General features: G+C 39.3%; 1 protein-coding gene across 4 annotated transcripts in view; it reads right to left on the bottom strand.

Moving 5' to 3' along the window:
- The window catches only part of Pik3c3 (phosphatidylinositol 3-kinase, catalytic subunit type 3), an 83,870-nt gene extending 77,465 nt beyond the window's left edge, over positions 1 to 6,405 (bottom strand). Inside the window, exons 1-3 of one of the 4 annotated variants that reach the window (XM_006254488.5) lie at positions 6,134 to 6,405; positions 4,165 to 4,353; positions 1,963 to 2,106 (exon numbers count right to left, since the gene is read on the bottom strand). In XM_006254488.5, coding sequence (XP_006254550.1) covers positions 1,963 to 2,106; positions 4,165 to 4,353; positions 6,134 to 6,201 — 401 coding nt within the window. In that variant the 5' untranslated portion in view covers positions 6,202 to 6,405. The remainder of the gene's footprint in view (positions 1 to 1,962; positions 2,107 to 4,164; positions 4,354 to 6,133) is intronic. The other 3 variants (XM_039097083.2, XM_063277567.1, NM_022958.2) reach the window with 3 other exon arrangements.
- Positions 6,406 to 15,131: the final 8,726 nt, after the last annotated feature.

Here is a 15,131-nt window from a genome sequence, read left to right as displayed (position 1 = left end):
TTTCTCCACCCTCCCTCCCTCACACTCCACCACCCTGCTATGCTGCTTTTCTTAGGTTCAGGATATAATGGCAGAATTCTTTTAAATTATCAGAGAAGATGGCTTATGTAAAGGAATTGAGACGCATGTATAAAAGACAAGCTTTTGTTGTTAAAATTGACACATAATGAGTCCCTCTGTCCAAAACGTTTATAGATTTAAATATAAAGGAATGAAAGTGTAATGAAAGAAATGCTCCCATAAATCCAATCTAGTGTATATATATATATATACATATATATATATGTGTGTGTGTATGCGCGTATATGTGTATATATATATATACACACATGCATACATACATAAAATGTATGTATAAAATAACCAACCAAAAACATAAGAAACATAGTATTTTGAAAGTAACTATTAACACAGTACAGGAATAGCTAATTTCCTTCATGTAGAAACACTCCTCAGACATCACTAAGAAATGAATAATTAGAAAGAAGGCACTTTTAGCTGGGCATGGTGGTACGTGCTTTAATCCTGGAATTCAGGAGGCAGAGGAAGGTAAATCTTTATGACTTCAAGCCCAGACTGATTTATAAAGTGAGTTCTAGGCCAGCTAGGGCTACACAGTCAGATCCTGTCTTAGCACATCAAAAAGGGTTGTTGTGTGAAAATTATATTTAAAAAGAAAATGGGCAAAAGATACCTGAAGCCATTTACAGAAAATAGTGACGAAACCCATTAAAATAACTCATTTACATTTAACGATGTGTAAATTAACATGCTTAAACTGTAAAACAGACAGACACTAGGGTGTCTGGTAAGAACCAGACAGTTACAGCCATTACCACGCCCCACTGACAGGCACTACAGCGTTCAGAGTCCAGATCTGCACCTCAGGTTCTCACTCCTAAAACTCCATTGTTCTAACAGAAATGACATCAGCATTCACTTAATTAAGCTGAGTAGTACAAATTGTGTTTCTTTTCATTTAGCTGCTGTGATATTTAAACTCTGATCAAATTTGTTGGATGTAGAACCTAAGAGACAAACATAATGCATGCTGACAGGGACCGGATATAGATCTCTCCTGAGAGACACAGCCAGTGCATGTCCAATACAGAGGGCAATGCTAGCAGCAAAGCACCGAACTGAGAACAGGACCCCCTTGGGGGGAATCAGAGGAAGGATTGAAAGAGTTGAAGGAGATTGCAACCCCATAAAAACAACAATGCCAACCAACCAGAGCTCCCAGGGACTAAACCACTACCGAAAGACTATACATGGACTGACCCAGGGCTCCAACTGCATAGGTAGCAGAGAATAGCCTTGTTGGGGCACCAGTGGAAGGGGAAGTCTTTGGTCCTGCCAAGGTTGGACCCCCCCAGTACAGGGGAATATGAGGGGGCGGACAGTAAGGGGGATGTATGGGGGGAATACCCATATGGGGGAGGGAGAGGGAATGGAATGGGGGCTTATGGACAGGAAACCAGGAAGGGAAATAACATTTGAAATATAAGTAAAGAAATATATCTAATAAAAAATTTAAAACAAAACAAAAACATTAGGAGGTGTGTTGAGGCAGTGTCTAAGAATGGGTTAACGCGGGTGACATTCTCCAAGCTGGCATCCACTAAGACTTGAACAGAGGGAGAGCAAACTGCTGATCTTTGTTTCTGACTGCAGCTGCCTCACTCTGCAGCCATGCCCTCCCCACCCATGAGGGAACTCTTAAACCTGTGATCCCATAAGTTACTACTGTCAACAATTTGTCACTGAGTTAGCAATGAAAGAAAAAGTAATTAACGCATCATCATATCCTGTAGGAAACCCATTTCAGAACCAAATCAAAACTGTGTAAGGCCTATGGACCTAACTGGTCTTCACAGGAAAAAAACTCTTTACATAAATAATCAAAGTTCTCTGGGAAAGAAAAGAGGCAGGCCTCTGTGCAGTAGTGGGCAGAATGCTTACCCATATTTTCCAAAGAGTGACACGGTTGTTCCTCCCACCGGCACAGCCCTTCCGGGTCCATACACATCCCATATAGTCAAGGCCACTTGGGCGTTCCTGGGCAGGTCAGGGTATTTCACCGGGAGTTTCAGCCACTCGTTCCAACTATGGGAACAAAGTCAGCAGAGTACATTCATATCTTTCTTTCAAACTAACCCATAAAACATGGTTCAGACAGATGAGAAGGCTCTAAAATGATTAGGTTTGTATGCTAAAACATAATGTGGAAACCCTTCAGTTTTGTTTGTTCAAATATAAAAACATGAACTTTGAATATTGCTCATGAAAAATGTGAAGACATTTAATTAGGACACTCAAGCTGAGCAGTGTGACATATGCCTATAATTCCAAAATTTGACGTGATGCAGAAGGATTATTACTGTTAATTCAAAGCCAACCTAGAGAGCTTCATGAGTTTGAGTGCAGCCCAGGCTACAAAATGATACTAAAAAAAAAAAAGCCAAAAAACAGAGAAAAAAGTTATAATATCACTATGATGTATAGAAACAGAAGAGCAGAAAATAAAAATAAGCAGTAAGGAAACATACATTTTAACATGTTAAAATTTTTAAACCAAACTGTTGTTTCTTTCTAACAATTCTCCAGAACACAATTTTACATTACGAAAATAATCAAATCATATTGCAATTATAAAATGATCAATTATGGCATGTTAATGCATTCCTGAGATAAAAAGACAATCCCAAAATAACCGTAACCTCATGGGCCCAAGCTGACTTGGTTTTGTAACACTTGGACAGTCCCAACTCGCACATCTGTTGTAACTCATCAAGTTCTTTTTCGTTAATTTTTTTTCACAATATATTTAGATCATTGCACTTTGATTTATTTCATTGGCACTGGTGACGCTTAGCTGTTAGCACCTAATAACTTGTTAATGTGTGTTAATAACACAGAATACTACAGGAAAAAAAGCAATTTCATATGCTATACTCATTTTAATAAATATTCTTCTGCATTTAAAGTGGACTCACTTGGTAATCTCCACTCCCTCAAACATGGCTTTTAAAATCCCAAAGGAATCCCACACAAAAATATAAATAGCCAAAGGCAGACAGAATTCTGTTTACTTGTGCTTACCCTCAGATCTCTAGATCTAATACACGTGCATCAGTAAGAAACAATAGAATTTTCAAAGACAACAAGAATGTACTTATGGCTCTGCAAGTCCTGAAACCCCAGGAAAATGAGAGATGTCCATCAATTCTGATCACAAGCAAAACATCATCAAATCTTTTTTTCTATAAAGTTATTTAAGAAACCAAATTGCATGTTTAAGAGATGTTACAGATGAGCATATGTAACTAAGTAAATTACTACTCGCATGGCAAAACGGACTGAAAAGGAAATACCGAAGTTATTATTTGTGGATGAAGACACCCCAGCAGTTGATTGACATGTTTACATTTAACGCAAGGTAAAGCTAAAGAGAAAAATTGGTGTCAATATCCAAATCAGTCAGTGGAAGTTTTCATCTTGCTGTCTACCCTCATATTCTGAGAGACAGTACCATGGCCAAGCGATCCTTCCCTTAATTAAGTCTTCGGTTCTCTAGCTCCTGGGCCCAAAAGCTCCTGAAACCAAAGCAACTACTGTTCAGCCTGTTTTACAAGCTGCTCTCTCTAGAGGGAAATGGTCTTTCAGCTAACACATGGAGAAACTACTCTAGACATTCCAAAACCTGAGAGGATCAATTCAAACACCAAAGGCTGTGGGTTTTCAACATCACTTGTCATCCTCCTCCCCATCCTCAGTGCTTGCCCAATCCCTGAGGATCCCTCTGCAGCTTATAAAACATGAATCTGGACGCTGGAATCCCATGAGACCAGTGGACGCAATTCTCTGGACAGATGAATACGCTTTGAAATGGAAACCATTAAATTAATATCCCCCTCCACCCTGTCTCTCTTTCAAATGTCTTAGGGAAGATGATGTAATCTGAACAGTTTAAAAAGTTGAAGGGGCTGGGTGTGCACATCAGTGGTAGAGTGCCTGCCTAGAATGCACAAGGTTGAGTTCATCTCCAGCATTGTGTAGGAAAAGAAAAAAAAAAAAAAAAAAAAAAAAAACAAAAACAACAATAAAAAAAACAAAAAACAAGAAAACCAGTAACAACAACCCCCCACGCCCAAAACAACTTACTTCCATCGTGTACTAAATGGTTTGTAGGATGTTCTGACTGGCAAGGCCAGGGGCTTCCCTTCAGCAAAAACTTGACAAGTCACATACAGATCAGAGCATGTCTCTTGGTATAGTCCGGAAAACTTTAGCATGGGATCTTCTAGGACAGCTTTGTAGCTCTTTTGTTCTCTCTTCCCTTCCAAGCTCCCTCTGAAAGCACAAACACAATGTTGATTTTCACACACACACACACACACACACACACACACACACACAGAGAGAGAGAGAGAGAGAGAGAGAGAGAGAGAGCGCACTAATAAGCTGCTTCTCTGTCAAAGTAACCTTAAACTTCCCAATAACACCTTCACTTTTATATACGATAAGAAACTCTGAAAATACTAAACTCATTCTATCTTCATTAATTTCTCTTCTTTGGGCTTCATTTTAAACCCTGTCACCCTCTTGACCCAGGCTTTGAGATTAACTTCACTGATTCTAGCACTTGGATGGCAGAAGCAGATCTGTAAGTTCAAGTTGAGCCTTATCTGCAAAGAGGATTCCAGGACAGCCAGCGTTTCATAGAGAAACCCTTCTCTAAATAAATGAATGACTGATTTCAAATTGACAACTTATTACCTAGTCTTTATGCTACTGCATACTTTTAATTCTAGAACTTGGGAGGCAGAAACAGCCAGATCTGCACAGTGTGTTCTATGACAGCCAGATTTACATAGTAAAACCCTGACTTTAAAAACAAAACAAAACAAAAAAACCTATGTACCTATTTTCAGAGAGAATGACATACCTTTGCTTCGGTATTCCTTTTTATTCTTTTTTCCCCCCATACTATATATTCATACTATCTCACCATTTCAGAATTCAAAAGAAAAGAAAAGAAAAAACAACAACAACAGAAAACCAACCAAACACAGTGTTGTAAGCCATACTGGAATATACATGGACACTGTTAATGAAGTAGGAGCATTTCTTGGACATCAATACTAATTCAGCGATCATACGATCTGATGTACACTTTTTAAAGACCGCATTCTCATTTTATAAATGAAGATGCAGGAACTCAGAGATCACGCACGCTCATGACCTAAGATGGGAAAGTTAACAACTGAGAATGTGACCAGAGCAAGGAGCCCAAAGTCAACTGTCTTCTTCCCATAAGAGTGCCCAACGTGGCCTCTGTCTCCTACACACATGCCTGAATTAAGCTTAATTAGAGGCACGTATAAAATAGGAGCATACGAAGAAAAGAGCATACACAATTTGTTCTCTCCAAGTAGGAGTCTTAAGTCCTCGCCAGCAAGAAGGCTCTCACCAAGCACAGCCCTTAAATTTCTCTCCCTATCCCTGAGAAATGGCTCAGGTCAATTCTGACAATATGGAAACCACACAGCAAAACTGCTGTTGGAAGTAGTGTCCCTACTTAAGCAAATGTTTCTACTATTCTGAAGTTAGCATCTCTGGGAACTCTTCTTTCCCACTAGGGCTCTCATTTCCAGACGCCATGCTCTTGATCTCTAGTTTAAACGTGCTGCCCCAAGGTTTTACTAAAAGTCTCTTTCCTCCCATCTTCTTGATCCCTCTGCAAACTGACACGGTCTCCTACTCCCTCTCAACATCTCTGTCTTTAAAAATGTCAAACTGTCCAAAAGTTCGTCTCGTGTGTAATTCGAGCTGCACCCATGTACTCAGTTATCCCACCTTCACGATTTCTGAACTCCCTTCCACATTCCAGCTCTGCTATACAGGAAAGACCTTCACTTTCCTCCTCTCTTTTGGCGGGGAACTCTGTGTCCTAAGGCTTTCCCGGGTAGAATTAGATCGCGGTATCTCCACAAAAGCGGAAAATGCAAACTACTTCATACCCCTCCCGGGGCTTCAATGTGGGTTACTCTGCCAATTCCCTTCAAGGACCAGCCCCTCTCCTGGGTAATCCCCTGCCCCTCGCCGGCCTGGCTCCCCGCTCAGCGCTCACATCTTCAGCTGCACGTTGATGTCCAGGTCACAGCTGTAGATGTAGTGGAACTTCTCCGCCTCCCCCATGACAAGCTCGGACACAGACGCCAGAGAGACAGCCCTGGAAGGGGAAGACTCCAGGAAGAACCCGCAGCTGCCTCAAAACATGAAAACTTCCTGTTCCGCCCCTCCGCCCACAACTGAGCAATCGCCGCGCTTAACGAAAGCAAACGCGACGGAACAACCCCTGGGCGAGCGGCTGTACGCATGTGCAAATGGAGCCAGCCATCTTGCTTAAGGGCAAATGAGGAGCCAGGAAGCATGGCTTACGTGGTTACATTCCAGTCTTCCTGCTTTGACAAAACTTTTTTTCTTCTTTGATCGAGCCAGGGGGAATTTGGCTGAATATCAATGTGATAGCATTCACGTGGTGCAAGCCATAAAGAAGAAGCACAAAACTATTTTTCCCAATTTTTATTCTAGTTTCCATTAAAAAAGAAATTTGATTATTAATTGGCTTTTTCCAGCAGAAGTCCTTTTTTGTCATGAAAAGATTAAAAAAAGGAATAGACAAAGACTGAGAAAGACCTAAGTTTCATTTTGGCACTACCAATATTTCTGCTTCAGTGGTTTGTATTGGGTATATTTGAATCTAATGTGTGGTTTGGCACAAAACTCTGCAGATATTGCTTAGAAACTGCCAATAATAACTGGAACTCGGTTTTTTGTTTTTTTGTTTTTTTGGTTTCAAGCAGGAGGGTTTTTATTTTAAATCAATCAATCTGTGGATATGGATAACAAAGAATCCTGTTTAAAGATCAATACATCTGTTGAGTTTATTGCTGGTTTTTTGTTTTTGTTTTTGTTTTTTTTTTTAAGCTTTGAAATTTTTTTTCTTTTTTTTTTTATTAACTTGAGTATTTCTTATATACATTTCGAGTGTTATTCCCTTTCCCGGTTTCCGGGCAAACATCCCCCTAACCCCTCCCCCTCCCCTTCTTTATGGGTGTTCCCCTCCCCATCCTCCCCCCATTGCCGCCCTCCCCCCAACAATCTAGTTCACTGGGGGTTCAGTCTTAGCAGGACCCAGGGCTTCCCCTTCCACTGGTGCTCTTCCTAGGATATTCATTGCTACCTATGAAGTCAGAGTCCAGGGTCAGTCTATGTGTAGTCTTTAGGTAGTGGCTTAGTCCCTGGAAGCTCTGGTTGCTTGGCATTGTTGTACATATGGGGTCTCGAGCCCCTTCAAGCTCTTCCAGTTCTTTCTCTGATTCCTTCAACGGGGGTCCTATTCTCAGTTCAGTGGTTTGCTGCTGGCATTCGCCTCTGTATTTGCTGTATTCTGGCTGTGTCTCTCAGGAGATATCTACATCCGGCTCCTGTCGGCCTGCACTTCTTTGCTTCATCCATCTTGTCTAATTGGATGGCTGTATATGTATGGGCCACATGTGGGGCAGGCTCTGAATGGGTGTTCCTTCTGTGTCTGTTTTAATCTTTGCCTCTCTATTCCCTGCCCAGGGTATTCTTGTTCCCCTTTTAAAGAAGGAGTGAAGCATTCACATTTTGATCATCCGTCTTGAGTTTCATTTGTTCTAGGCATCTAGGGTAATTCAAGCATTTGGGCTAATAGCCACTTATCAATGAGTGCATACCATGTGTTTTTTTCTGTGATTGGGTTACCTCACTCAGGATGATATTTTCCAGGAACTCGGTTTTTTAATGTTATGAGTACCTGTAATTTATTCTTGTAACATTTAACATGCTCTAACAATTTGATCTCTGTTTACAATTGTACTTAAATATTCTTTGAAAGCAATTATAGTGTGTCATGTTTCTTTTTCTTCTGTCCCCTTGAAATCTAATATACTACTGACTTTAATAATTCCAATTTATTATTGGGGGCGTGCGCACGCGCGTGTACACACACACACACACACACACACACACACAGGCAATCACATTATGTCAGAGAGAGTAAGTGCTGGTGCAGTTTTTACCAAGTACTGATAAGAAAATTACCTTTCAGGAAGCTGGTTTTCTCCTTCTACTTGTGGGTTCTGGGAATCTGAACTCAGGTTGTAAGACAGGCTAGGAAATGCCTTCACCTACTGAACCATCTTACTGGCCCTGTATAAGTATTTATAAGTACCACATTTTAAAACAAAAACATCCAAGTAATCACAAATTCATGTTATTCAAATTTTTGAGTGTTAAGATTAAAATTTTAAAAAAAATAAAAAAAAAATGTTCCGGAAGAATGGAAGGTTTGAACAAAAAGAACAAATTGACTTGTGGTTTGCCCTGGAGTTATCTGTATTTGGATGCTAATCGCTGCCCCAAGGACCTAGTCACATACTCAGGAATCAGGTGACTTCATCAGAACCTTCCCCATTTAATTTGCAAAATAAAGGGGAGAGCCCGGGATTGGGCAGAGGAAGGGAAGTTGGAGCAGAGGAGAGAAGTGTGGGGGTGGGGAGGGAGAAGGAAGATGGAGCTGAAGCATGGAGAAGTCGCAAGTTATGAGAGATTTCACAGCTGGGGAATAGGACAGTGTAGTGGTAGATCTGCCCAATCTAGTCCCAAGCTTGTATTCATATTAATCAAGTTGTGTTTTCTTTGCACGGGCATATTCGAGTTGGAGAGGTTACTGCAACAACTTGTCTAGATGTAACTACCACCAAATAATTATGACTTACAGAAAACATGTTTTCAGCAATAAAATGGGAAGTTTGTAAACACCAGATCTGTACAAGAACAGACCAGAGATTATAAAGCTGTTTTTGAATCAGATTGTTTAAACACTAGTGATTTCTTTTATTTTTGAAAATGTGTATGAGTATGAGTACTCATATGAGTATTTGTCATGAGAATGCAGGTTCCTATAAAAGCCAGAAGAGGATGTCATATCCCTTGGAGCTGAAATCACAGAATATTGTGAGCTGCCCCCATGTGGATCTCGGAGCTGAACTCAGGTCCTCTGGAAGAGCAACAAATGCTTTCCATCACTGGGCCCTCTATCAACACTATGAAATCTGACATGTGAATAATTAAATTGTCTGGATCTAGAGGTTAAATTCCTCTTGGAATATGAAATTTAACTTATAAAGAGTAACACACACACACACACACACACACACACACACACATATATACATATGTATATATATAACCAAATGAATGGAATTAAATATAAAAACTTCCAATCAGGATTTTAGTAAATTATATTTTTTCTGTTGGAACTCTATGGTCTGCAGCATATATGGCATCTAATACTGACTATTCCTACTGGCTGGCTCTTTGAAATTTAACAAGTTTACATAGTATTACACAGGGCAACTTTCTCTTTTTCTAGCCTCTTTTTTATTTAGGTTAATGTGACATATTGGTACTTTAATTATCATGGCATTATTTGGCTTTAATTTGTCTCCAAATTACTTTTTTTTATTTTATTCTAACTCTATCCCTTTCCCAGTAGCTTATAATAATTAAAATAATAGTAATTGAACCCTACGTACTTATGAACACAACAGAATACTTAATGTATTAATAATTCAAGAAAAGCAAAGCCAGTATTAAGGATTGTATTGGTAATCCATTTATGCCTGGTAAAAGTCCCATAAAGTCAAGCTGAAAGTGTCTCTCTTAGACTACACATAAGTCAGATTATTGGTGGATTTTAGACATCTAATTGGCAAGAAACATCCACAGGGACTATGAGAGCCTCAGGCATCTTCACTTTGAGAAGAATTATTTTTTCTTTCCACTCATGAATATAACACGCACTAATAATTATGCAACACAATTTGTACTGCAAGCAGCCACAATTGCTTGTCTGTAGAGAAATAGCTTACAGCTGTGAATGCTTTCTTTGTTTAATAGCCTGTCCCATTGACTATGTGATCTGGCATTTAATTTTCCTTTGGAGGTGCAGTTTTTATTTTGTTTTTGTTTTCCATTTCATTTCAATTTCATGTTTAATTATTCTAATAGCAGTTTTTAATAATGGTTTAGAAATTTGTTCATTGTGATCTCTTCCTCCAATTGCTCATGACTCACAGAGATAATCAGTTTAGCTTTTTCCCATTTCCAAGATCCAATTTATTCTCTCTAGCTTATAATTTTAAAAAATGCAATTAGAGCTTTAAAGGCAACTATCTATTATTGGGCTTCCATCATGAACAAATTATGATACTGAAAGATTAAGAGTGCCCCACAAATCCTTTTTCTCTAATTAAAATTTTTTATTATAAGTTTTCCAATGCCTTTAAGTATTTTAAAATTCAATAACTTGATAGAACATACAATAGTGCTAAGAAATGCTAAAAGTCTTACCCTAATTTAAGATGCTGACAATTTTTCAAGTGACAATACGGGAAAGCATGGACTTAATAAATATCCACCAGTCGTTTTATTGAAGGATTCCCCAAGGCCCAGGGGATTCCATTCAAGAATACAATTTACATTAGCTATAAGAATGGAAGGATAAAAAATGAGTTATTGTGAAAGTATGAAATCATACTTAGATGCAAATTTCTTTGCAATAATGTTATATCATGAAGAAGAAACTGTCCTCTCCATGGCACAAGTGAGGAAAGGAGACCTGGATTTGCATAACACTCTTGTCAAGCTTCTCAGCTGAGAAACAGGAATAGGATGTCATTTATTTCCCTAGAGAGTATAATTAGAAAACTCTGGTTATGGAACTGGGAAGATGGCTCAGCCAGTGAAGTACGTGGCATACATCTTGTCATGCAAGATGAATACTTGGGTTTGAACCCCATACCCTATGTAAAGTGCTGGACACAATGGTTTGTGTCATTCAAGTGCCTTGGAGGTGGAGGCAGGGAGATCCCTAAAGCTTGGTGGTTAATCAGTCTAGGTAAGCTCCAAACTAGCCTGGCACAGATGAAATCAGGAACATTCAGTGTGGTATAGCCATAGATGTTAGAGCCAGTCTTTAAAACTAAAATCCATGATGTTTCTGAGGAATATGCCTAAAGTCGATGTCTGGCCTCCAAATGCATGCACTTAAACATTTGCGTACACACACACACACACACACACACACACACACACACACACACACACTGAAAGAGGGAGGGAGGAGAGGAGAGGGAGAGAGAGACTGAGAGTGTGCAGGAGTATTATGGACAGAACTCTTGGTGCCTCCCTTCTCTGTAACATAGGAATGATCTCTAGTACTCAGACCTCAGAAAATAAGCATGGAAAAGATCTTGTTATTTTCACTGTTGCAATAATGTTTTACTTTTTTGTTGAATACAGATTTTGCTTTAATAGGTGTGTATGTTGTAAGAATATGTGGAAATGTGTGTTTGTAGGTGGCAACTTTATGTGCACGTGTAGAACTAGAGATCAGTGTTGGGTGTCTCCTTGTATTACTCTCTACTCTTTTTTTTCAAACAGGGTCTCTCATTGTGGCCAGAGAATCACTGGGATTCACCTGCTCTACCCTTTCTGTACTAAAGTTGCAGACACATGATTCTTGGGGATTTGAACTTAAATCCCGATGCACAAACAGCAAACACTTTGTTCAGTAAAGCATCTCTCCAGCCTCCCATTCTGTGTTTTAGAGTTATGAAACTTCCACTTATTTTCTTGACTTAGTTAATTGATAAATAGGGAGCATTCTCACTGGTTGTGAAACTAAGCATGTTCTGTAAGCCTTATTATCATAACATCCCCTGTGCTGTTGCAGTGCTCCACAGCTTCCTGCTGACTATAATTTACCTTTCCGTGTTCTCTTTCTGACTCAAGCGTGGCATACCTTCTCATTTCTAATGCCCCAAACTTCCAGAGACAGGGGAAGTTTTACCTACATCCCTGGATGTAAATAAAATAAATGAATAAATAAATAAAATAAATAAAAAAATCATGACTAATGATTAACTGTACCCTCTTTTCTTCTCATTGACCGTAACACCCTGATAAAATAAGGCTCTGAGAAGTGCAATGTGGCCTCATGTGGCTATATCAAGTCTCCAGCAGTACAGAATTCATGGAGAAAAGTGGCTGTTGGTTACAATTTAGATTCCCAAATTCTTTGGAGCACACAGTTTGTAAAAGCTTTGCTTTACTTTCTCTATGACTTTGTGACTCCTTCTAGTCCTGACCTTGGCCTGTTGCTTTCTTTCCAGACTTACTACAGGATTACACCTCTTCAATAGTACACTATCATCTCCTTAGAGAATTTGTGGTCATACATTGGCTTTTCACCTACTCTTAGGTAATTTGTTATATTTTATCTTGCCTAAGCCTTTCCATTTAAACAAAGAGGTTTTCTCATCCTTATCACCAACACATCATTATAAAACTAGGATCATATTGTTGACTCATTATCACAATATATACCATATATCCTGACTTGTCTCCATTTTCATCCAGGAACCAATATTTCTTTTTCCGAGCTATCACAGTGCCTTTCTGTGGCATAGGTGAAATTGTGTAAATGTTGAATTTCATCATTTTCCTTGAGGTATCCCAAAGACCACATTTCTCAATCCAGACTAAAGCCATTAAGACTCAATCTGGGGAGTTGGGGATTTAGCTCAGTGGTAGAGCGCTTGCCTAGCAAGGCCCTGTGTTCGGTCCCCAGCTCCGGAAAAAAAAAAAAAGACTCAATCTGGAAGGTGAAATCTGGAGAAATGAAAGAACATAGCTTGTAGTCTTGCCCACCAAATCTCAGTGTCGTTTAGCATACGCTATCTCTGGTTTGAATGCTAAGTGAATACAGAAGCCATGTAGAGTTGGGTAATGCTCTAAAAGTAAGCAAGCCATAGTATAGGAAAATTCTCAGTGTCTAAACAACTGCTTGGGGACAAAAACACCTATCTGGACTGTGATATAAATTTAAAATATATTTCTTGTTCTAAATAATGAAGTTCAGGGTTATAATAGTAGAATCTTTAGCTCCACTAGCTAATATATTTTTAATTGCTTGACTCTTACTCACTTTTCACATCTTTATGTTATTGCATTGATTAAGACCTCTTAAAATCTGTAGGATGTGGTAGCAAGTGAAGGCTAATCTTTATTAGAGGTTATAAAGGCACTTTGTGCACTTGACAAAAAAAAAAAAGCTAACCACCATTATTTAAGCTTAGTGGAAAACCAAATGTGATCCCAGAAGCATAAAAGCTAAAGGCTGAGAAAAAGGAAAGCTTTCAGCGTACCCTGAATGGAAGTTGTTGGCAAGAAGAAGCTAGGGCCAGCTCAATAAAAGACATAGTTTGTGACTGGTTGGTATATCGTACTTGCTTTTCTCTGGTTGGTCTAAAATTGGAAGAAGGGAGAAGGGTAGAGCTATGTGGGCTAGTAGTTACTAGGTTATGATCATTTCAATCAGGCAGATAGCTAGGTTTTGTTTGACTTCCTGGATGAGCTGCTGCAGAGTGGATCAAAGTCATTCTGTGTAATTAATTTCTGGCCTTTTCATTTGCTGTGTCTCTTCAGAACAAACTCCAAAGTTTTCAACACGAAGTGAACATGAGTTTCCTCTACCTATGCACTGCCCTTTATTTTATTTTTCTTGGATATTTTATGTATTTACATTTCAAATGTTATCCCCTTTATCCCTTCTCCCATCCCCCCCCATCCCCCTGCTTCTTTTTTTTTTATTTAGAGAATACTTTATTAGTTTTTGTAATCAAACCCACGTATATAAGACCTTACATATTTAATACAGTGTGTTACCCCTGTACAAATGGAAAAAACTTAAGTTCAACATTTCTAGACCAATATGGCTGTTAATTTCTGTACAGTGCCAACTCAACACAGTAAACGGGGATACTTTTTTCGAAAGTTGACAGCACAGGTAAAGTTTCAAAAAATTCAAATTATATATCTGTATATATATATTTATATTTATATAAAAAGACCAATAATAGCAGTGTGTTATGCATCAACAGCAGCAACAGCTTTTCCAGGTTCTGCAGTCATCTGAACAAAACTGTAGAGACATCCAGCACACTCCATTAAAAAAAAAAAAAGTAAAAAAACAAAACCCGAGAAAACAGCACAGTTCTGTTACTCTTGTGGTACCTGGCACCATTTTTTTTTAAATTAGCTTCTCAATCATCATCTGGAAAGAAAACATTCTGAGCAACATCATTAAAAACAGCTCTGATAAAGCACGGTCACTACTACGTATCATAAAGCAGGTACAAGCTATTTTACATCCACAGAGGTATGATACAGTACTGTCCTACATCTATAATACTAGAGGATACAATTTAAAAGGCATTATTTGAGACTTGATTCTACTTTTCCAGCAGAGGGCCCAAAGGATGGTGTGACACAGCTTTGTAAAGAAACATACTCTAGACAGGATTTCCTTTCACTAGTGGCACAGTTCTAAGGATTCATTCTCTCCATGAATGTCAGCTAAAACCGTTATTAAAAAAATGAAATATCCCTAGAACAAAACCGTATAACCACCCATCCCCCTGCTTCTATCAGGATGCTCCCACTCCCACCTACCCATCCCCACCTCCATACCCTGGCATTCCCCTCCAGTGGGGAAACAAGCCTTCACAGGACCAAGAGCTTTTTCTCCTGTTGATGCTGAACAATGCCATCCTCTGATACATATGCAGCTGGAGCCATGGGTCCCTCCATGTGTACTCATTGGTTGGTGGTTTAGTCCCTGGGAGCTCTGGTGGGGTCTGGTTGGTTAATGTTGTTGTTCCTCCTATGGGATTGCAAACCCCTTCAGCTCCTTCAGTCCTTTCTCTAACTCCTCCATTGGGGTCCCCATGTTCAGTCCAACGGTTAGCTGCGAGCATCCTCATCTGTATCAGAAAGTCTCTAGCAGAGCCTCTCAGGAGACATTCATATCTGACTTCTGTCAACAAGCACTTCTTGGCACCAGCAATAGTGACTAAGTTTGATGGATCCCAAGTGGGGCAGTCTCTGGATGACCTTTTCTTCAATCTCTGTTCCATTCTTTGTCCCTGTATTTCCTCCCGACAGTATTTTGTTCTCCCTTCTAAGAACTGAAG

The sequence above is a fragment of the Rattus norvegicus genome, chromosome 18, assembly GCF_036323735.1.
Source record: "Rattus norvegicus strain BN/NHsdMcwi chromosome 18, GRCr8, whole genome shotgun sequence".
Lineage (NCBI taxonomy): Eukaryota > Metazoa > Chordata > Mammalia > Rodentia > Muridae > Rattus > Rattus norvegicus.
Note: the sequence above shows the minus strand (reverse complement) of the source record. Positions and strands in the feature narration are given on the sequence as shown.